Source organism: Hoplias malabaricus, chromosome 5, assembly GCF_029633855.1.
Source record: "Hoplias malabaricus isolate fHopMal1 chromosome 5, fHopMal1.hap1, whole genome shotgun sequence".
Classification (NCBI taxonomy): Eukaryota; Metazoa; Chordata; class Actinopteri; order Characiformes; family Erythrinidae; genus Hoplias; species Hoplias malabaricus.
The window spans coordinates 55,816,259-55,839,304 of record NC_089804.1 but is presented as its reverse complement, the minus strand read 5'-3'; the positions used below and the strand labels follow the sequence as shown (position 1 = coordinate 55,839,304).

The 23,046-nt window shown below is 44.0% G+C and overlaps 1 protein-coding gene across 1 annotated transcript; it reads right to left on the bottom strand.

Moving 5' to 3' along the window:
- Nucleotides 1-285: 285 nt before the first annotated feature.
- On the bottom strand, nt 286-21,238 carry LOC136696705 (structural maintenance of chromosomes protein 1A). Its single transcript, XM_066671337.1, has 26 exons — nt 20,861-21,238; nt 19,964-20,152; nt 18,986-19,098; nt 17,727-17,930; nt 16,168-16,406; nt 15,673-15,931; nt 14,482-14,622; nt 14,321-14,403; nt 13,973-14,072; nt 12,606-12,713; nt 11,698-11,883; nt 10,508-10,687; nt 9,689-9,835; nt 9,457-9,594; nt 8,849-8,965; nt 7,026-7,132; nt 6,630-6,771; nt 6,078-6,223; nt 5,676-5,829; nt 5,405-5,515; nt 4,983-5,139; nt 4,142-4,296; nt 3,753-3,904; nt 3,543-3,612; nt 2,018-2,128; nt 286-939 (listed from the first exon to the last, which is right to left on the bottom strand). The coding sequence occupies exons 1-26, from the start codon at nt 20,967-20,969 to the stop codon at nt 859-861; spliced, it is 3,699 nt and encodes a 1,232-aa protein (XP_066527434.1). The 5' UTR covers nt 20,970-21,238; the 3' UTR covers nt 286-858.
- Nucleotides 21,239-23,046: the final 1,808 nt, after the last annotated feature.

The following is a 23,046-nucleotide window of genomic DNA, read 5'->3' as shown; positions in this document are numbered from 1 at the left end:
TTCCCTTAACAACTCTGGTTACTCACTGAGCCCAGCCCATGAACCCACACCACCCACTGTATCACTAGCTCTTCACAGGGGTCATCAGGGAGGCACCTTCCCTCGTCAGTGTTTCACTGATTAAAGCCTACGACACCTTCAGAGGGTTCAACAGTGAAGTCTGGAGTCCCAGACCCACCCCCTCAGACCCATCTTTACAGTCCTACCTTCCCCTGGTGAATAAGGCTGTACCTGGATGAATGAAGAAGATAAATCAATGCGTGAACCATGGCCAAAAATGTGGTAAATAGTTTATTGTTCAGAAAAGTCAATCGTTTTACATCACATAATAAGAAACAGAACTGGGGTCCGTAGTCAAAAACATGATGAGTTTTAAAGAAGCGGACCACACATTCTCTTTAAAAAAAAAAAAATGAAACTGGTTTTTAATACGTTGGGAAGTCATGAGAGAAACTGGGTTCTCCTTGCTCTAGAAAACACAGTTCTACAAGTTCTCTACATAGCAGTAATAAAGATGATCAGAGTAACAGGTTCACAGAGATTTTAAAGACTACTTTTAAACGTTCCCTGAACTCAGTATTTAGCCACGGATTCAAAATGTAGATAAGCAGAACATGGGGAATTACAGCAGAAACAGGAATGCAAAATAATAATAAAATGCTCATTGATACTTTCACACCACATGGTAAAGGGGAAATACGTAAAAATCTAAAGCTAAGACGAGTGCAGCCACTATCAGACGTTGAAGAGATTCTCTGATTGTACAAAAAAACCCAAAAAAAACATCTGCACTAAAAGAAGGCGAAGTATTCCATCAATAACTGAAACTCCAGAAGTGTTGGGAATGTGGGAGACTCCTCACTCGTTCGGATTGGGATTTGCGTCTGGATACTGAGAGAGGTCGAAGGTGAGGACTTTGCTGATAACACAGTCTCCTTGCTGCAGACAGAAAGAAAGCATACATTTATCTTAATAACATCATTACATCCTTTACTTCTCTCTGAAGACACAAGCATGCAGTGGTCCTCCCGACCAAGCTTTGCTTTCTTTAAAGGGAACAGATTCTGCGCCGACAGTGAGCCACTCGCTGTTCACTCCGACCCACAGCAGTGTTCTCCCCCTGTGTAAACAGCCCTTTTCAGAACGCCTGCTTTCAGCACCTGTTCCTTTAAATGATAACGAGCCGCTCGCTGTTCACCCCGACCCCGAGCGCACAGCAGTGAGGAGCGAGGAGCAGCTCTGGTTTTTAGCTGTTTTCACTCTGTTCTCTTTCTTCTCCGTTTTTACTAAGTGCACATTGTGTCTGTTTAGCTGAGTTTACCCTTATCTTAGCGCTCTCACATAAACGCGGGTCCAGCGCTGTGATTGGACAGACTCAGACGAGGGGGCGGGGCCATTCTAAAATCTCTGAACTTGATGTCAGAAGCAGAGCAGAATCAGAACTCCTCGTTTTATCCCGTGTTTTCAGACTTGGGCAGAGCACAGTAAACTGACTGGGTGTGTCTTGTTTCACAGTGTGTGGGTTGGTGGGCTCCAGATCCACACATTAATGTGAATATGAACTGAACGAGAGTTTTCATGTCTCATGAAACTTTATCAGTAAAATCACTCAAATATCTCTTATAGGAGTCCCTGCACATCTGCTTTAGGACATATATATTTTTTCGATATTTGAAGTATACACAGATCAACCAAAAGATTACAACCACTGGCATGAAGTGGCTAAAACTGAGGATCTGATTACATTTGGTTGCACATGGATTTATCAGCAGTCAGTGTAAGGATCTTTGACTAAGGCCCAACTGGGACGGTCATAAAACTTTGGTCAGAGCAGATCCAAAGTGGTGTCATTCAGGAATTATGAAGCAATCCGATTCTCCATCTCATGTGAGCTCCACTTCATAAACAAAATGTAGAAATTATAATAACTTTCAGAACCATTTTTAGCAGATTTGGTGGTAGATAAAGACTCACTGCTGAACGTTTCCTAAAGTTTGATAAAGGTTTGGTAACTGACCTCAGGATACACTCCGACGAGGGAGTCTGCCTTGGTGTAGAACTCCTCTTTCAGAGAAATGACGATGGCTTGGAAGTTTTGGACAGACTGATCCTTGATGTAATTCGCCACCTAGGGGACAAAGACATCAAACACAATAGTTAATACATCCCATAATCATATGCTTACATTAGTGCACGGATTAAAAGTAGAAGTGTTAGAAATAGGTCCAAACTGTTTAAGACACTAAGGTTGCTGTGGATGTTTATGATCCAATCAGCAACAGGCGACCCTTAAAAACTACAGATACTCACTGAGCCCAGCCCATGAACCCACACCACCCACTGTATCACTAGCTCTTCACAGGGGTCATCAGGAAGGCACCTCCTCTAGTCAGTGTTTCACTGATTAAAGCCTTCACGACACCTTCAGAGGGTTCAAGAGTGAAGTCTGGAGTCCCAGACCCACCCCCTCAGAGCCAGCTTTACAGTCCTACCTTACCCTTAAGCATCAACAACTGTAAATCCACAGTGGCCTCCCTGGAGACTAAGGCTGTACCTATCCCCACTGGCACCGTTAATGCATGCTCAGTGCCAACAGCTCCGTGTGAACATTACATGCTACATCACCAACCACCACAACAACACCTGTACAGTGTTTCCCCAAGTAATCTGTTCTCTCCTCGTCCAGAACCACTGACTAGACCTTTCAGCTGTTTCTGATCACTCCTTCACAGCTGCCCTTAGTTTCCGGCCCCTGATGCTGAACTGCACAATCTTGGCTACAAATCCCCTAACACCTATCTCCACCGGTCTTACATGTGCCTGCCACTGCATTCCCTCACCTCAGCCGCCAACTCTACGCACTTCAGCTTCTTCCTTTCGAATGCTTCATCTACTGCATCCTCAGATGGAACAGTTACCTCTATGAAGTAAACTATCTGTTTACTTTCAGAGTACAGCACCATGTCTGGCCTCAGTGTAGTTAACGCAATGCACTCTGGGACCTTTTTACCTACATCCACCAGCAATTTCCAATCATGTGCTTGGCCCCAGCTACCAATATTTATAATATCTGTAAAGCAACTTTGTATACTATGTATGTGATTGGTGCTATATAAAAGTCTCCCTTATTATTATTATATTAAAAATCTGTTACTCTTGTTTTCAAACCCTGCGTGTTGTAGTCATCCACAGCAACAGTGTGCAAATTAATTCCAGCAATTTACAATCTTTCTCGTGTTGTATTTAAAACAACACACATTTCTCTTGTTTATGACAGCTATATTATTTAAATTTAATTGAATTTCATTTTAAAATGTAATGTATGCAGCAAGAAATTAAATGAAGCTTCTTATTTGTAAAATTAAAACGTTCTAGTCCAGCTTATTTGGGGCCCCAGATTCATATTCTTCACAATATGTACACCGCGCTTTGTAGATCTCATTGATATTCGTCATCCATTGAGTCATCGACTCAAAGCAAGCAATGAATTGATCAAACCTCTCCCTCTGTATCGGCTCAAACGCCTGCTTGTGAACACCCACCTTGCCGATGTTAGTGTTGTCCAGGGCTGCGTCAATCTCATCGAGGACGAAGAAAGGAGCAGGTTTATAGCTGTAAGAGACAAAGACAGCAAAAGGCGCTTAGGAATCGCACAGTGGACACAGGCATAACACAAGTCTGAAAAATACACCATTCCAGGAACACTCTCAGAAATGAAGAACGCTCGCTGATGTTTAAGAAGGACTTCTCACCTGTGGATGGCGAAGAGAAGCGCCAGAGCAGCCACAGTCTTTTCTCCTCCAGAGAGATTATCCATAGGTCTGAAACGCTTCCCAGGAGCCACACAGTTGTAGTTGATCCCGTCCAAGTAGGGTTCCTCCGGGTTCTCCGGCCCAAGAAAAGCCTGGAAATAAATTTAGAGTTTTAACAGCATCCACCTTGTGGATTTATCCTCACAGATACAGTCCACAAAAAAACAGAAGCAGAGAGTTATTACATCTGTTTAAAAAAAAAAGGAGAAATACATCATATACACCTTTCACAGTTCATAAAGCTAAATGACAACTGGCATAAACCTACATCCGCCTGATTCTCCTTAAAAAATAAAGCAAGAAAAACATCTGAGGGTGTCAGCACTGACCTGAGCGCTGCTGTTGCGCGACAGCGCTTTGTAGATCTCATCGATATTGGTGGCGACAGACTCGAAGCAAGCGTTGAATCGATCAAACCTCTCCTTCTTTATCTGCTCAAACGCCTGCTTGGCTTTCTTCGCTCTCTTCCTCGCAGCCTCAAATTCTGCAAAAGAGAAAATGACAAAGATTAAAGCCTTGGCTTCAGTGAAAACTTCAGTGGAATTTACCCTGCGTCACACCACCGGCGAATGGACGGAGTGCTCAATTATTTTCAACAAGAGCGCTGATGTGATCCGGTGACAGGAGGCAGTGTGTTACACAATGAAGTTGTTTGGAGGTTAACTTTATATAGATTAGGAGCGAAGCGATGGGGCGATTACCAGTGAGAACTGAGCACGTTGGCGTTGGCTTTACTCTACGGGGAAACGATGCTCCTTGTTTGTTTCTAGATATTTATTCCTAATAGAGACAGATAAGAAGCCCATTGTGGTGGTTTCAGACTCCCTTTTACTGCACGACGTGTCTTTACAGTCACACTGAGACAAAACACCTGAATGGTGGTGGTTACTTCACAATGAGGAATAAACGCTGTACTGCTCATAATGAGTTCGCCAACAGCAACGCCTCACACACACAGCTACAATGAGTTATTCAGCTGTTTATGGGCTTTTTAGTGTTTAATATGTATTACACATTCTCACTCACTGAGGACGCTTGTATCTATGATCTCCCTCTCATGGTGAAGGCTCACGATCAAAGATGAGGGTGAGGACGCAGACTGACCGGTAAATTCAGAGCTTTCTACAGGATTCATGAATGTGCAGCATGAATTTAGAAACTCCATCTCACCATCGCTGGTCTCCTGGAACTTGTCCCTGACGCTCTCCAGTTTCTCCATGGCCTTCATGTTGGGAGCGCTGATCCTCTGGAGAATACTCTGCTGCTCATTAAGCCTCTGCTGCAGCGTGTTCATCTCTCCCTTGATCTCGTCTTCCGACAGGGCATCCTGGGATATAACAGAGGAGGCAGAAAAGGGAGTTAATCACTGTTCTGAGAGTGGACTGCCACTGGACTTAGACGGAGAGCTCTTTTTAAGAACGCTTCTACGGGAAAACGGTCTGCTTCTGAGAGTCGAGACTTGGAGAAGAAAAACTAAATCTCTTGCCAAAGTGATAAATGTGGAAAACAATAACTGATCTTGAGACCACAGGTTAAAGCAAGAGCCAAAAGCCTGATTCAGGAGGAGGAGTGATCTCCACATCATTAATTACCTTCAGGTCCTCCGAGAGGCTGCTGTAGTCGATCTCGATGAGGGCTTCTTTGGCCAGAACGGTGCTGGACGTCTTCTGGCTGGTGCTCATACTTTCCTCCTGAGAACTTCCCTGCAGGACGATACAGCACAGTCAGACTCTGTACATATGAGATAACTCTGTACCTAGTGCACAGTTCATGTGAAAACCTCAATCTTACAAATCACACACCCATTAATCTGCAAATAGGATGCAGGTAACTTAATACAGAGCGAGTACGGTTTTACAGTACCTCCTCCTGGCTGATGTCCTCCATGGTGCCTGACCTCAGAGGGAGTTTAATGTCTTGCATCTTACACGCCTGCAGCAGGTTGTGTCTGTCGCTGCGTTTCTGCTCCAGCTTCGTCTCGATGGCAGTCACCTCCTTCTGCAGCTGAGTCAACTCTCTAAAACACACGTACAAACAGATCCATGAGGCGTCCTCTGTGGCGAACCCATAAACCAGGCACAAGTGTTACTCCAGGTCTTCCACACTCAAATTAGAAGAACACAGGAGGAGAAGGGAGGAGTTCGGTTGTAATCCAGAACAGCGGTGATTCACCAAACACCACATTTTAAGTCTGAGGCAATTAACTTAAGTGTCATTAAGTCAAAGGGGTGTTTTAACCTAAGTTACGCATGTATAAGAGCTCACTTGTTGGCCGAGCCGAGCTTCTTGCGAATCTCTTCCATTTCGTGGTTTTTGTCGTTGACCTCTGATTTCTTGGTCAGGTGCTGGTTCTTCAGATCCTGCAGCTGAGCCATGGTCTCGTCGATGATCTTCATGTGCCTCTGCTCCTCCTGTTCAAAACAATGCGGACGTAGTCAGGAGAAATCTGAGAATAGTGTCAACTAAAACTAGAATCCGAAATGCAAACACATTTACTTTGACTCTAATTAAACAGTCTCTGTCACAAGTTCACAGCAGGGTAACTTCGGGGCAGCTGTGGCCTATAAAGGTTAGAGAAGCCATTTTAATCCCTTAGACCAACAGAAAATAGGGGCCACCCTCAACATCCACAGCCCTGAGCAAGGCACTTAACCTCCAACTGCTCCCAGGTGTGTGTTTTCACTGCCCCTAATCACTACTGTGTGTGTGTGTTCCCCTTAATTCAGAAACTTGTGGAACTGCGAGTCCTCTCCTAATTCATCAGACGGACTGATAACGTATATAGTGTGTGTCACTTCACACTCTGCTCTTTCTTACCTTCTTCAGTCTTTCGATTTCATTCTCATCTTTCTTGACTGTCTGCTCCCACATGACCACTTTCTCCTGGTCCTCCTTCAGCTGGTTCTTCTCGTAGTCCAGCTGGATCGCCAGACGGGTCTTCTGAGTCTCAAACTCCAGGCTGGAGGAAAGAAGATGGGACGGGGAAAGTTGAAATTAAAGTCAATATTCTCAGACCCTAATTCCAGAAAACACCCGCTATGTGGACAATCCTTAAACTGAGACAATTTATGATGGACATGGGAAGGAAAGAAAAGGGGAGGAAAAAACCCACATTTGTTTGGTGCTTGTTCATTTTAATATGGGGATCTGGAGCGAGCACACACACACACACACACACACACACACTGTATATACCAAAAAACCAATGCCTACCGTTTCTTAGCAATCTCATTCTGTCTCTTGACTTTCTCCTCCTCAAACTCACGGATGTTTCGGACTCCAATCTCTTTACAGAAATCCAAAAACACCTCGTCCTCCACCTGGAAAACACAATTATTAATGTTAACACACAAAAATACTCAACGTTACATACCTCTTTCCACAAGCGACGCGCTGTTAAACTGTATCTCATAACAAGGTTCAATCAAACTGTGGCGTATTTGATAATATCAAGTATTTATTCAATCAAAAACACGTGGTGGTATGAGATTGACTGTGCCAAAGTGAAGCACTGTGATGGACTGGTATGTGCCTTTAACTGTTGTCTTTCTACCTACTAGATGAAGTGCACATCGTCCAGGTGGATGCGGGGTGAGGAACACTATGTTGCTAATGATAACGATAATATTTTGATATTATTCAATACGGTGATACTCTGTTTTGTCAAGACAATCTTCTAGAATACAACATGATACCTGTGTAAATGGAAAAAAAAGGCAAACAGCAGGATTTATGCATTTGTGTCTGCGTGGGTTTCCTCGGGGTGACTGTCTGTGAGGAGTGTGGTGTGTTCTCTCTGTGTCTGCGTGGGTTTCCTCGGGGTGACTGTCTGTGAGGAGTGTGGTGTGTTCTCCCTGTGTCTGCGTGGGTTTCCTCGGGGTGACTGTCTGTGAGGAGTGTGGTGTGTTCTCCCTGTGTCTGCGTGGGTTTCCTCGGGGTGACTGTCTGTGAGGAGTGTGGTGTGTTCTCTCTGTGTCTGCGTGGGTTTCCTCCGGGTGACTGTCTGTGAGGAGTGTGGTGTGTTCTCCCTGTGTCTGCGTGGGTTTCCTCGGGGTGACTGTCTGTGAGGAGTGTGGTGTGTTCTCTCTGTGTCTGCGTGGGTTTCCTCCGGGTGACTGTCTGTGAGGAGTGTGGTGTGTTCTCCCTGTGTCTGTGTGGGTTTCCTCCGGGTGACTGTCTGTGAGGAGTGTGGTGTGTTCTCCCTGTGTCTGCGTGGGTTTCCTCCGGGTGACTGTCTGTGAGGAGTGTGGTGTGTTCTCTCTGTGTCTGCGTGGGTTTCCTCCGGGTGACTGTCTGTGAGGAGTGTGGTGTGTTCTCTCTGTGTCTGCGTGGGTTTCCTCCGGGTGACTGTCTGTGAGGAGTGTGGTGTGTTCTCTCTGTGTCTGCGTGGGTTTCCTCCGGGTGACTGTCTGTGAGGAGTGTGGTGTGTTCTCCCTGTGTCTGCGTGGGTTTCCTCCGGGTGACTGTCTGTGAGGAGTGTGGTGTGTTCTCCCTGTGTCTGCGTGGGTTTCCTCCGGGTGACTGTCTGTGAGGAGTGTGGTGTGTTCTCCCTGTGTCTGCGTGGGTTTCCTCCGGGTGACTGTCTGTGAGGAGTGTGGTGTGTTCTCCCTGTGTCTGCGTGGGTTTCCTCCGGGTGACTGTCTGTGAGGAGTGTGGTGTGTTCTCCCTGTGTCTGCGTGGGTTTCCTCCGGGTGACTGTCTGTGAGGAGTGTGGTGTGTTCTCCCTGTGTCTGCGTGGGTTTCCTCCGGGTGACTGTCTGTGAGGAGTGTGGCGTGTTCTCCCTGTGTCTGCGTGGGTTTCCTCCGGGTGCGCTGGTTTCCTCCCACGCTCCAAAAGCACACGTTGGTAGGTGGATTGGAGACTCAAAAGTGTCCGTAGGTGTGAGTGTGTGTAAATAAATGAATAAATGAATATTGCAAAAGAACGTGAGACAATATGTGAGCACCGTACCAACATTTTGTTCCCCGCCCCAATTGTACAGACACATTAATAATGCACAGTGTGATACAGTGTAATAAAAATTAAGGTGTCACACCAAGTTCATGCGGTCCTTCAGCTCCTTCATCTCTCTTTCACGTGACTGAATGATCCTCTTGATGTCATTGATGCGAGGCCCAAAGTTGGCCAGCTCACTCTCCAGCTTGGACTTCTCCTAAAGTTCAAACAGCAAAAAGAACCAATGAGAGATATCCTTATATTTAAATAACATTAAACCTTGTGTAGTCTAACAGGACGGACAAATGACAAGGTCCCTTTGAGGCTTATTTAAAATGTAGATATATAAGTAGAGAAGGGGTATTTAATAAGAGTCACTAAGATCCAGTTGTTAAAACGAAGGACTAGACCTCGGAATTCGTGCCTGATCTCATAGTGGCGCTTCATTTTGCTGCTCTTGATTAACATTACGTATGGGACACTGTCAGACCCACTGGGTCCATCTTTAACACACTTTTCTGCATCAGCTTTCCTTATTCTGGAGCAAGACACGCTGTCCTCACTCTCATATCCCTCTCGTGAACGAACCATGCTGCCCTTTCTCTGGCGTCCATCTCACTTTCTCTCTAGTGAACTGACCACGCTGTCCTCACTCTCACATCCCTCTGAGAGAGAAACCCTAAGAAGAAAGTCTCTCTGGCTCCTTACCTGCATGTTGAGAGACAGATGGCGAGTCTTTGTCTGCTCGAGGTCACTCTGAGAATACTTCAGTCTCATCTGAAGTCCATGAGCCTGGGACTGGACCTGACGCAGCTCAGCCTCCTTCCTTTTAGCTTTCATTTGCTCCTGCAACAGAAAAGAAACCCAAGCATTTATTCAGTATATTTCCACAGGCAGGACGTCTGACTAGACTCATCATATATCAGTAACTACAGTTCACCTTCAGCTCATCCGTGAGCTTCTCCTTCCTGTCCTTCAGCTTATCCACAGCTTTCTCATCCCAGCGCCGAGCTTTAGCCTTCAGGTCACTGGCACCTCCGGAGATCACACCGGACTTCTGGAACAGAGTTCCATCTAGAGCCACCGTCTGGTGGGGAGTGAACAAAGCAGATTTAAGAAAGCAGTGGGACTGTTCTTAGAAATGCTGCATCATCACTACTGCCGCTCAATATTATCACATATTATTGCCCAGTGTTAAATGTGGTACAATAAAATAGCCACTTCCTCTCATATTTATGTGTGATTCTGAAGTCTACCAACCCACATTCTGTTAAACAAGACCTTCATGGGTTAAAACTGCAGACTTTAGAATTGCCCCGCCCCCTCACCTGTCTGTCCAATCACAGCGCTGGACCCATGTTTATGTGATAGGGCAAAGATGAGGCTAAACGGAGAAAACCAGAAAACTAGTGCTTCTGCTCCTCACTGCTGTGCACTCAGGCTCAGGGTGAACAGCGAGTGGCTCATTATCACTTAAAGGAACAGGCGCGTTCTGAACAGGGCTGTTTCCACAGGGGGAGCACAGAAGTGCATTCACTTATGGAAAAGGAGTAGAATAGGTCAGCTTTAGTAAAATGTGGTATTAATGGTATTTGCAAATGGGGCAAAAACTTTTACCAGCTGTGCCACCGAGCGGCTCAACGGGACATGCATACTGTTTTACTATATGATAACAGTACAGTGTATATCCAATTCACACGTGTGTCCTCAAATAGAGGTACTAAACTTTGTGCAGGGATTATTAAGTTTCATATAGCACCTTGTGTCTGTACGGTCCTCCAAAGGCGATCCTGCGAGCGTCCTCCACATTTTCACACACGAGAGCGTTCCCGCACGCGTACTGCAGAGCTTTCTTAATCTGTGGCGGCTCATAGCGAATCACATCGATCACCAGTTTGGCTCCACGAAGCTCACGCAGCTTTTCGTCTGTCGGTTTCACCTGTCAGTGGAGAGGAGAGTATGGTCAAGGTTTAGGGTTGGGAACGAGCAGAACTAAAGGTGTTATGGATTTGGCATATGAAATGGTGAGAACACACAAACCATCAAGACTTTTAGAGATCATTTAGCTACTGCTTTTAAAGGCAAATATTTGGGCATTAAGCAAGCACACTCTATAACAGGGGTCACGACGTTGTCCTATCCGGAGCTGGACTAGGAACCGATTAACTATTAACTAACTAAGTGCTGTTTAAATTTGAACACAGTGTTTTAAAAATGATCAAAGCTCTTTTAGGACACTTTCGGGAGTTTGAGGTACAACCAGAAACTTTTAATAATGGACCGATTACCCTTTGAAATATCCTCATGGCGCTGAACACAGATTCTGTTAACTGATAAAGTCCCGCCCCTCAGCAATACGAGCCAATCAGATTGCTTTTAATGAATAAAATCCCGCCCTTCAGCAATATGAGCCAATCAGATTGCTGGTTATGGAAAGGCATTAAAGTTATTAGGAACTTTATTTAAAGTTTGCATTTTTTTCAGGAAAATCATTGATTTATTTGTAAATTTTACTTGAAATGAGAAAAAGCCTTTATATTTAGTGTATCTGTTATTTATAAATCTTTTGAAAATATGTTAAAATGTAAATGAAAGTGTAATTTGATTTAACATTCGGTTGTTAACTACATAAAATGTTGCTATAACCACAAGACTACTTCAAATATGCAGGACATGGCACTGATCATAACGCAAGATATACATTACATTCCAGACCTTGGCTTGGGAAAATATTCTCTAACTGGACCTTAATAAATTACCATTGCTCTATAACTTCTCTACATTAAACTCGAAGCTCTGCACAAAACAAAACACCAAACAAAATGTTGTAGTTTGAGTAAATTTGATGTGAATGAGGTTTTTTTGGGCCATGTATCACTTCACGCTGGTAATACGTAAATAAGCAATAAACAGTTGGAGTAAGAGAAGACACTCGAATGCAAACAGTACCTCAAGGTAGTCGAGTGGCAGAAAGGTTTCAGGTTCTCCTCTCTGCTCTTTAATGTACTGGATGCAGTCTCGGCCAGTCTTCTCCGAGTCCACAATGATAGCATCCATGTTTTTGCCCAGCACTTTGGTCACAGCAATCTGGTATTTCTTCTGAGTGGGCTGACACAGGTCTATGAGCCTTCCGTACTGGAGGGACATGAAAAAAATGTTATGTTAAAAATGTCAATAACTAAAAATAAAAACATTTACTGTAGAAGTAACAGTCAAACAAACAGAAGACAATGTGTCACCAGATAACAAAACAGCCAACAATGGGTTAATTAGGCAAATTGTGACAGACTACAGGAAAATATAGGGGTCAATATGAAGGGTGGTACTCCATTAAAACAAACAGAATGACAAAGTAACTCTGACAAACTACAACACATTATTATTATATTGTATTTTTTAAACAGAGACTTTTAATGTTTTGAAATTCTAGGTTGATATTTCTACTCATACTAAGGCTCCCGTCTCTGTGGACTGAGGCAGACTTAACCCTAAACTGCTACATCAATGAGTCAAATACATTGGAATTTGCTGGTAAAATCTAGGCCTGATGTTGATGCAATAACTACACACATCGGCGAACCAATAAAAACTGTAGCATTCCTGGCTGCAACCGTAGCACCATGACACTACCACTGTATTATTAAACTTTGCAGATTTGGAACGCACACATAGAGAATAGACTTGTTCTTATTTCACAACATTATATAAAACAGAGAAGGAATAGAGCTGGTTTACTACTCAGTCATCCCTTGTAAAATCTGATAAAGCACTCAGATGTTCAGATTTAAACCTAGTAGTTAAAAATTCACTGATTACAGAAGCAGGTTAATGTACAGATTACAGGTAAATGTACTTACCACTGATCCAGGGTACAGCCTCTTGATGCTCTCCATGATCTCAGCTTTGCGCTGCTGTCTGCTGTTCTCCTGTCTGTCAATACGAGCATCACCCAGCTGCTCCATCACCTGAGACAAACAGAAATAATGTGGAAATTTGCCTTTGATACTGGTTTGAAATATTATGATGCATGAACAAAAAAAAATGCCATAATGAGAAAGTGAAAAAATAATTTTTTTCTTTTGCACTGAAAGTTCCCAAAAGCACAGTGGCCTACATAATTCTTAAATGGAAGAGATCTAGAACAACGAAGACTCAACGAGGACTCCAAAAATCAAGTCACTCAGCTGAGCTTCAAAGATCCTGTGTTCAGATGAAAGAAACTTCCAGAAGGTCAACCATCACTGCAGCACTTCACCTGTGCTTTATTACAACACACCAGCTACAGCTGTTTACTCCTACATACAGTTACAGCACTGAAATACTGACGCACACCAGCTACAGCCGTTTACCCCTACATACAGTTACAGCACTGAAATACTGACACACACCAGCTACAGCCGTTTACTCCTACATGCGGTTACAGCCCTGAAATACTGACGCACACCAGCTACAGCCGTTTACTCCTACATACAGTTACAGCACCGAAATACTGACACACACCAGCTATAGCCGTTTACTCCTACATACAGTTACAGCACCGAAATACTGACACACACCAGCTACAGCCGTTCACTCCTGCATAAAGTTACAGCACTGAAATACTGACACACCCAGCTACAGCCGTTTACTCCTGCATACAGTTACAGCACTGAAATACTGACACACACCAGCTACAGCCGTTTACTCCTACATGCGGTTACAGCCCTGAAATACTGACGCACACCAGCTACAGCCGTTTACTCCTACATACAGTTACAGCACCGAAATACTGACGCACACCAGCTACAGCCGTTTACTCCTACATACAGTTACAGCACTGAAATACTGACACACACCAGCTATAGCCGTTTACTCCTACATATAGTTACAGCACCGAAATACTGACACACACCAGCTACAGCCGTTTACTCCTACATAGTTACAGCACTGAAATACTGACACACACCAGCTACAGCTGTTTACTCCTACATACAGTTACAGCAACGAAATACTGACACACACCAGCTATAGCCGTTTACTCCTACATACAGTTACAGCACCGAAATACTGACACACCCAGCTACAGCCGTTTACTCCTACATACAGTTACAGCACTGAAATACTGACACACACAAGTATATAAATAAGAAAGTCCCACATACAGATATAATACATAGACATTTTAAATGAGCCCTAAATAAAAATAAAACTGGGATTCAAATTGAATAGACTGCATTGGTAATACCTGATTGAGTTCCATGTTAATTTCATCAATCCTCCTTTTGGCCTGCTCCACCTCCTCTGTCAGCTCCTCCTCCATTCTCTTCTGCTCGTCCAGAGACTGCCTGTAAGACAGAGGAACAGGACAATAATGAGACTGAGGCAGTTATGCTGAGTGATACATCACAGATACATATGGCCAAATATTTGTGGACTCTTCTCCTAATGAACTAAATGAACTAAACCAGATCCTATAAATACTTTCAAATGCTTTCATACCAACTCCTAAATAATACATGTCTTTTCAGAAGATAAGTCGGACCAGCAGGTCCAGTCCAGTGTATTTAGTCAGAGGTGCTGGTTGGAGCTTTACCTGCTGGTGGAAATGTAGTCCTCAAGCTTTTCAATCCGCTTCTGATTCTCTTCAATCTCCCGGATCTTCTGCTTGATCTTAGCCTACAGACAAAACAGCAACCACTAATAAGCTTTATTTCAAACGTCTTTATGAACCTGATGGTATTTTAAAATCATTACCTCTGTCTCTATTTTCTTCCTCTCCTCCAGATCCAGGCGATCCTGGTCAGCTTTCTGGTCACGGTTAAACTTCTCTAACTCCTGAGCGAGAGTGGCCGCTCGCTTGCTCGCCTCCTCCTTCAGCCTGTGATAAGCTTTCACCTGTGGAATAAAAACAACCAAAGAGGAAGAGATTAAAATTTAAGTACATTCTCTCTCTCTCTCTCGTAGGTCCTCTCTCTCTCTCAACTTCAAACTAAAGAACCCAGAGGAGCTACACAACACTTTCCCCAATCAGCTATTATATTAACATGAAATTAAGCTAATTTCTACACTGACTGTACACTAGTGCTGGGCGATATGAGCACAAATCAATATCATGATTAATTTTACATTTTACCATGATTACAATTAATGAACGATTATATATTTCTGTGTTTATGACCCTCACAGTTCAGGGACGAGGCTTGTGCTGCAAATATGCTCCAGTTTTAAAGCTGGGATATTTATTTTTTCTAATGTCGCTGGGAGCTTGTTCCTCTCTCGTTTTCTGAGCACTGTTTATATTTGGTGTGTGATTGTGCTTTGGCTGAAACTGTTTTTCTCAGTGTTTACATTTGACTTCTAGTTCAGTGTCGTCTTAATTATAGTCAAAACACAACACGTCCAAACCACAGCTGTGTTTCTCTTTGGTACGAACTGCTCCAGTCGCTCGGTCGGCTTCGGTGTTTAGGTTCTCCTCCATGTGGCAGATAGGGGGCAGAGTCATGTGACTACAGCTTGGTAGCATGGTTTTAAAGGGACAGTACATGAACACACAGTGGGGATATAATAGAATAATAATAATCTATATAAACAAGATTATGTCGATTAGAAGTTCTGAATGTAGTTTTCGATTAATTGCCCAGCCCTACTATACAGGTGCACAAACTGTTGCTGTGCATACATTACTGGGATCAAACCACACAGATGCGTTCTCACCTGAATAAACAGATCCCTAAATAAATTTAAACTTGCACAGAACAAGTGAGTTTTTCATGATTTAATATTTACATGTTTTGATTATTGTGATTAAAATAACGCATGTGACTTCTTAAAAAGTGCAAACATTGCATTTATCCTCATTATGTAGCCGCTTCAGATGGCGTACGAGTTTACATCAATCATCACCAGTCCACATCAACCACAAGAGGGAGACACACACGGTTTTACCTGGTTCTCCTCCAGCTGCAGATCCTGGCCCTGGCTCTGAGCCTCCTCTTCCATTCTCTCCTCAAACTCCTGCCTCGCCATCTCCACAGCTTTCTGCTCTCGGTCCAGCTCGTCCATGTCGGCCTTGCGTTTCTTGTAGCACTTCTGAGCGTTCTGCAGTGACTTGCGAGCCGCCTCAAGCTTCTTAATCTTGTGAGCCGTGTTCTCCTTTGCCTTGATGTACTGCGGCCTCTTCTGGTTCAGCTCTGCATCCTTTTCTCTTTAAAGAGGAAAGTGGAAGCAGTGGTTAAAGCAGTGCTTCTTAAACTGGTCCTCAGAGACCCCCCCCCCAGGACAGTGCAGGGATTTTTAATGCATTAATACATGTTGGAAGTTGGGTGAGAGCTGAAATGTAGACTGCAGAGTTTAAAGGCTCCCTCTAAGGATGTTACATGCCTTAAATTTTCCTTTCTTTTTTGCCAGAGACGCATAAGCAGTATCCTCCAAATTACTCACTTGATCTCCTTCTCCACAGTCTGCTGTTCTCTCATCATTCTGCCCAGCTCCTTCTTCTTGTCCTTCAGCTCGTCCTCCACGCGGTCCATTCTTTTGCGGTCTTTGTCGATCTCTTTGTTGCGCTGGCCCAGCTCCTTGTTCAGCTTCTCGATCTCAGACTCGTTGTGGTAGAGTTTGAAGAGCTGCAGCTGTACGTGAGCACGCGCCACTTCATCCTTCAGCCTCTGATAGCGTTCAGCCTGAAGAACATAGAGCAGGGAAAGGGGAAGAGCGTCTGTAAAGCGTCAGTCACAAAACCCTGTGGTCTCCTGATGTGGAGAACACTGACGGAATCGACAAAGAAATGCAGATTTTGGAATGGATTTCTGGACAAAACAATTATCTCTCACTCTCCTGACACTGTGAATGGTTCTTAAAGCTCCTGCACCTTCTACCAATCCCAATGCTTGTCTTCTTGCACATACATCACATGCAGCACAGACACACCTTCACTAATCCAGACCCACTCTTCGAAACTGACCCTTCAAATAATGTGCATTTTTGTAGGATTTTACCTTGATCACCACATCACAAGGTTCACAAACGTCAAGAACTGCGTGTGGGTCTTCGGTTCAATTGAACAGAGATGAATTCAACATTTCACAGCTTTAGTGCGATGCCAGATTGAAATATTCAGTGGTTTCTTCACTCTGGAGCCAACGGTTACGAATCCAAAAGCCTTACAGCCTTTTTTCACTCTACAGCAAACACAACCTGAACGTACTGTATTGTGTTTCATTTTTATTTTATCATATCATCGTTAACTCCAGCTACTCTGGATAAGAGCGTCTACTTTTATGGCATTAATAATAGTCTGATTTCATAAATATGTACAGGTCTAAAGTTTCTAAACACAAACTCAAAGAGAGATGACCTCAGGCTAAAAGTATAAATGCTGACACACACCAGCTACAGCCGTTTACTCCTACATACAGTTACAGCACTGAAATACTGACACACACCAGCTACAGCCGTTTACTCCTACATACAGTTACAGCACTGAAATACTGACACACACCAGCTACAGCCGTTTACTCCTACATACAGTTACAGCACTGAAATACACACACACACCAGCTACAGCTGTTTACTTATACATACAGTTACAGCACTGAAATACTGACACACACCAGCTACAGCTGTTTACTTCTACATACAGTTACAGCACTGAAATGCTGACACACACCAGCTACAGCCGTTTACTCCTACATACAGTTACAGCACTGAAATACTGACACACACCAGCTACAGCTGTTTACTTCTACATACAGTTACAGCACTGAAATACTGACACACACCAGCTACAGCCGTTTACTCCTACATACAGTTACAGCACTGAAATACTGACACACACCAGCTACAGCTGTTTACTTCTACATACAGTTACAGCACTGAAATGCTGACACACACCAGCTACAGCTGTTTACTTCTACATACAGTTACAGCACTGAAATGCTGACACACACCAGCTACAGACGTTTACTCCTACATACAGTTACGGCACGGAAATACTGACGCACCTCCTCTTTCTCCTGCTTGGCCTCTTTCCGCTCTGCGGCGATGTTCTTTTTGCGATGGTAGTTAAACTGCGTGTCCTCCTCGGCCTTCACCATCTCCTTCTTCCTGCGATCGTACTCCTGAGCCAGCTCACCAGACCGGGAGATCTCCTCGAAAAGAGCCGTCCTCTCCTTCGGGTTTTTCATCGCGATCGACTCCACGGCTCCCTGTGAGACCACCAAGAAACAGCATTGTAATGTGTTCAAATACAAACGCACTACAGTCTCAACTACTGTGGAGTCTGAATGCTGTGTCGTTTTTTATATCAATCTCATTTTTAAAAACTCAAATTCAGTACACTCATTTATTCATTCATCGTCTGTAGCCCTTATCCAGCTCAGGGCGGCGGTGGGTGTGGAGCCTAGCCAGAATCACTGAGCGCAAAGTGGGAACACACCCTGGAGGGGGCGCACTACCCCACGGGGCTCCACACACTCACACATTCAGCACACCCAACTGTTGGTGCAGTTTTTTGTAGTGTGCTGTTTTGTGGATACTATCCATAAATGACAGGATTACTATTTGGCAGCTACACCGTGTGCTTTGTTTCCGCTCATTTTGCCCAATCAAAACATTTGAGGTATGTGCTGTTTTTCCTGGTCCTTGTTAGAAATTACCCACTCACATTTACAACAGTGAATCTAAAGCAAAATAAAGGGAACAGTGCTCCTAAATGGCTGCTCTGTGCTGCTCTATAAAGAAACGGGGCCATATCTTGTGAAGAGAAAATTAAGCAGGGGGAGAACACCTTTGCTGAGTGAGTGACAGTAATAAATCCATTCTGATGAAGCTCAGTGTGTCTCTCTTATATCCGTAACTAAACACACTGATTTTAAAAAGGAACATCAGGACTGTAGCAAGTCAAACGTGTGATTAATACTGTGATTAATTACACAAACTGAGACCCATAAAAATAATTACAAGCCACAGAATAATATTTATTGGAATACCACTTTTAATTTTGTTGTCTCTAGATGATTTTTATATTTTATTTTCCAGCACATTACCAGACATTTCCAAAATTTCAATGGAAACCTGTCATTTGATCAGGTGCGGCCCACGTTTACTTTAACAAAAATTAACTGACAATGTCTGAGCTAAATACAACAAGAGCTTCTTTCATAAACCGGACTAGACACGAGATCTGAACAAAAATATTGCAGCACACACAACATTTAAACTCCACAAGTGCATTGTTACATATTACAACATCAGATCTGACCTGAAAGACCAGGAAGTTTCTGGCCTTGATGAGAATCCCCAGCTTCTCCAGCGCCTCGCTGTAGTCAGGCAGACCCACCACTTTATTATTAATGCGATACTCCGACGATGAACCTGTCAGACACAGGAAGCCCAGGGAAAAGGAGAGAGAACATTTTTTCACAAGGGATTTTCTCTGACCTGCTTTGGTTAAAAAAAACACAAGGATCAAACCCCACAGCAGTGTTCTCCCCCTGTGTAAACAGCCCCTGTTCAGAACGCCCGCTTTCAGCACCTGTTCCTTTAAATGATAATGAGCCGCTCGCTGTTCACCCTGACCCCGAGCGCACAGCAGTGAGGAGCGAGGAGCAGAAGCTCTGGTTTTTAGCCGTTTTCGCTCGGTTCCCTTCTCCGTTCTCGTTTTCTCCTTTTACTCATCACATGTTTACCTCTGGGACTGCTAAATATGAGTGAGCCAGTTACTTAAGTGCCTTTCACATATGAACTCCGGAGAAACTGCAGAGTATGTCCCAGAGTTGTCCTTTCACACGTGCAGCGCACAGCAGGAGATTTTGGGCGTCAGAAATGCTCAGCAAGTTTTAGCCATTGACCAGAGCTTGTGAAGCATGTTTAGGAGACAGCGAATATTCAGGGACATAAGCGGCTCCATTCACACATCCACTGACTCCGACTTTCCCTGGAGGGTCTGTATGTGTGAATGCGAATAACCGCGTGATTTGTCTCAGACTTTATCCTCCAAGCGCCTTAGTAAAAGCTCTAGGTAAACTCTGGAACACTTCTGGGTTAAAATGCATGAATGAAAGGGGCTCTAGTCACAAGTCTAAATAAATAAATAAATAAAAACAGATAATATATTCTAGATAAAACGCGGCTATCATAAACAGATACCTCCCAAAACTCTACTAAACACTGAGGGAATATGCTGTCATATCATTTGTGTCTTATATCACCCCACGCTAATCTACGATGTACACCCTACCTATGATGATCCTGGTGAAGGTGCAGTCCTCTCCGCTCTCCTCTTGGTAGACCATGCTGACGTAGGCCCGGTTTGCGGCTGGTTTTCCCACCGGAGCACCGTGAATCAGGTCCCTCAGAGTTTTCACACGCAGATTACTCGTTTTCTCCGCCAACACAAAGCTGATGGCGTCCATCAGATTAGACTTCCCTTTAGAGAAGACCGTATAGGGAGATCAGTCAGAAAACATCACACAAGGTAAAAGGAATAAAGATATTAGGAGAACATAACTAAATTAGCACATACAGATCAGCCATGACATTAAAGACAGCGCCTTGTTTCTACACTCACTGTCCTTTCTCTCAGCTCCACGCTCTTTTACTCTGAATATCAATGAGCTGCAGAGACACTGACGTTCTCTGGTGTAGAGTGGATCAGACACAGCAGTGCTGCTGGAGTTTTTAAACCCCTGAGAACAGTCCACCGACCAAAAACATCCAGCCGACAGCGTCCTGTGTCACTGATGAAGGACTAGAGGACGAGCGACACACACTGTGCAGCGACAGATGAGCTACTGTCTCTGACTCTACATCTACAAGGTGGACCAACGAGGGAGGAGTGTCTCACAGAGTGGACAGAGAGTGGACACAGGGTTTAAAAACTCCAGCAGCACTGCTGTGTCTGATCCACTCTACACCAGCACAACACACACTAACACACCACCACCACGTCAGTGTCACTGCAGCGCTGAGAATGATCCACCACCACATCACACCTGCTCTGTGGGGAAAAGGGGTCTAACAAAGTACGCAAAGCATCAGATAAACTATTCCGCTGATAAAACGGACAATACATGTAAAAACGAGGTGGTTTTAATGTTATGGCTGGATAGCATCTACCGTTAGCTTTAGCTCCTACCTGATCCATTGGGGCCGATAATCGCCGTGAACTTGTGAAAAGGGCCGATGATCTGCTTCCCTTTGTAGGATTTAAAGTTCTCTATCTCGATGAGTTTGAGGTAACCCATTGTAACCGAGTTTGCACGCTTTGTAACACTTTAAAACCCAGAAAAACGCACAATAAATGGCTGTTTCAGCGGCAGTTCCTCGGCGCCAGCGCCACAGCGCGAATTAAATACAGGCCCCGCGCACTGCTGCTGCAAAAAAGCGGCTCCACAAGCGCCACAGTTAGAGAAAAACAAGGAATAATCCACAGGTTTAAATATAAAATCCGTATATTATTGTTTTTGTATCGGGCTTAAAGCCCCGCAGCTAAACACTAACTGCGCGGGACACTAAAACCTGGACAATCTCGCGATATCTCACTGAGTGTGTAAACACCGTTGTAGACTTGGGCCCGTTCTCAACTGTAGACAGTAACACACTTAATAGTGTACACTTCTTCGTGTAGTCCCAGTAGTTCCGGTCTCAAGGCCTAACGGTCTTGGTCTTGATTTGCAGTAACGTAATATACAAGTTTGCCGTTTGTCATACAATCTCTGTAAAACAAAATACCGTTTAATCTATTTCTCCAATGTCAATCATGATTTACATAAAGCAATAGATAACATTTCATATAAAACAAAACAGTGCTAATGAAAGAGTTTTGGAACTTGGTTCATTCTTGACCTCATTTTGACGCAGTCTTGTCTCAGACTCGACCTCAGTTTTAATGCATCTTTTTATCTCTGTCTCAACATGATTCTGACTCATTCCTCTCTCTCAGTCGAGACCGTAACTTAAGGGTCCTATTCTGGTTGGGCTTCGGAGTCAGGACCCTCTACAACCCTCAGGATGAAGGGGTAGCAAAAGATGAACTTATGAATGAATGTTATGGTGTTATAGAAAGAGAACTAACAATGAGATGATGGGAACAATGTATTCCTCATGAAAAATGGCTTAGTTGATCATTTACATAAAGAGGGCCTGAATTAATGTTCAGAATGTCATGTACAGGGAGCACACTTTCCACATATTTAATATGCACCCACGTGTTATTTGCATATATTATAACATATTTAAAACGTAAAATTGCCAAAAAATAATTATGTATTATTTTCTTCTATACATTAAATTTAGCCAATTGTTTAAATATTCTGAATAGAATGTGCATCATTTAAAGGTGATCTCTGTAGAATATGAGTTCATTTATTTTCCTTTTGGAAAATTAATAGATTTAATTTGACCCCAGTGGAGTGCTGTATCTCCAGAGAGCAGAGGTGTTTGTTTGTGTCCTGTAGGTGACACTCTTCGCTGCTTCTGCTGCTGCAAGTGCTGCTGTTATTTCTGTGAAAGACTCACGCTGAGGCTCAGCTGCTAATTCCTGGAAGACGTGTGTGTGTGTGTGTATGTGTGTGTGTGTGTGTGTGTGTGTGTGTGTCTTATCCGACCACAGCAAATCCCAGTAACTCCAGCTTTACACAGTAACTGACTTCACTTATACATCATCAGAGCAGTGTGTCATCAGCTCAGCTCCACAGCTCTGTTTTAAGTCGGGGAGAAGGGGGTGGGGGTGAGTGTAGGGGTGATGAGGTGCTGTCTGAAGACATTTCACCTAGGAGCTTTACTCTGGAGCATCTTCAGCCTGAAAAATATTTAACAGAGGAACGGCTGGAAAATTCCCTGAAAATTCATGTGGGAATGTAATCTAAATATATATTTTGAGTCGCCAATCCACATACCAACATGTGTTTTTGGAGCGTGGGAGGAAACCGGAGCACACCCACTCGGACGCGGGGAGAACACACCACACTCCTCACAGACAGTCACCTGGAAGAAACCCACGCAGACACAGGGAGAACACACCACACTCCTCACAGACAGTCACCCGGAGGAAACCCACGCAGACACAGAGAGAACATACCACACTCCTCACAGACAGTCACCCGGAGGAAACCCACGCGGACACAGGGAGAACACACCACACTCCTCACAGACAGTCACCCGGAGGAAACCCATGCAGACACAGAAAGAACTCACCACACTCCTCACAGACAGTCACCCGGAGCGAGACTTGAACCCACAACCTCCAGGACCCTGGAGCTGTGTGATAGAGATACTACCTGCTACTCTACCGTGCCACCATTGGAACAACTTAATAAGTTA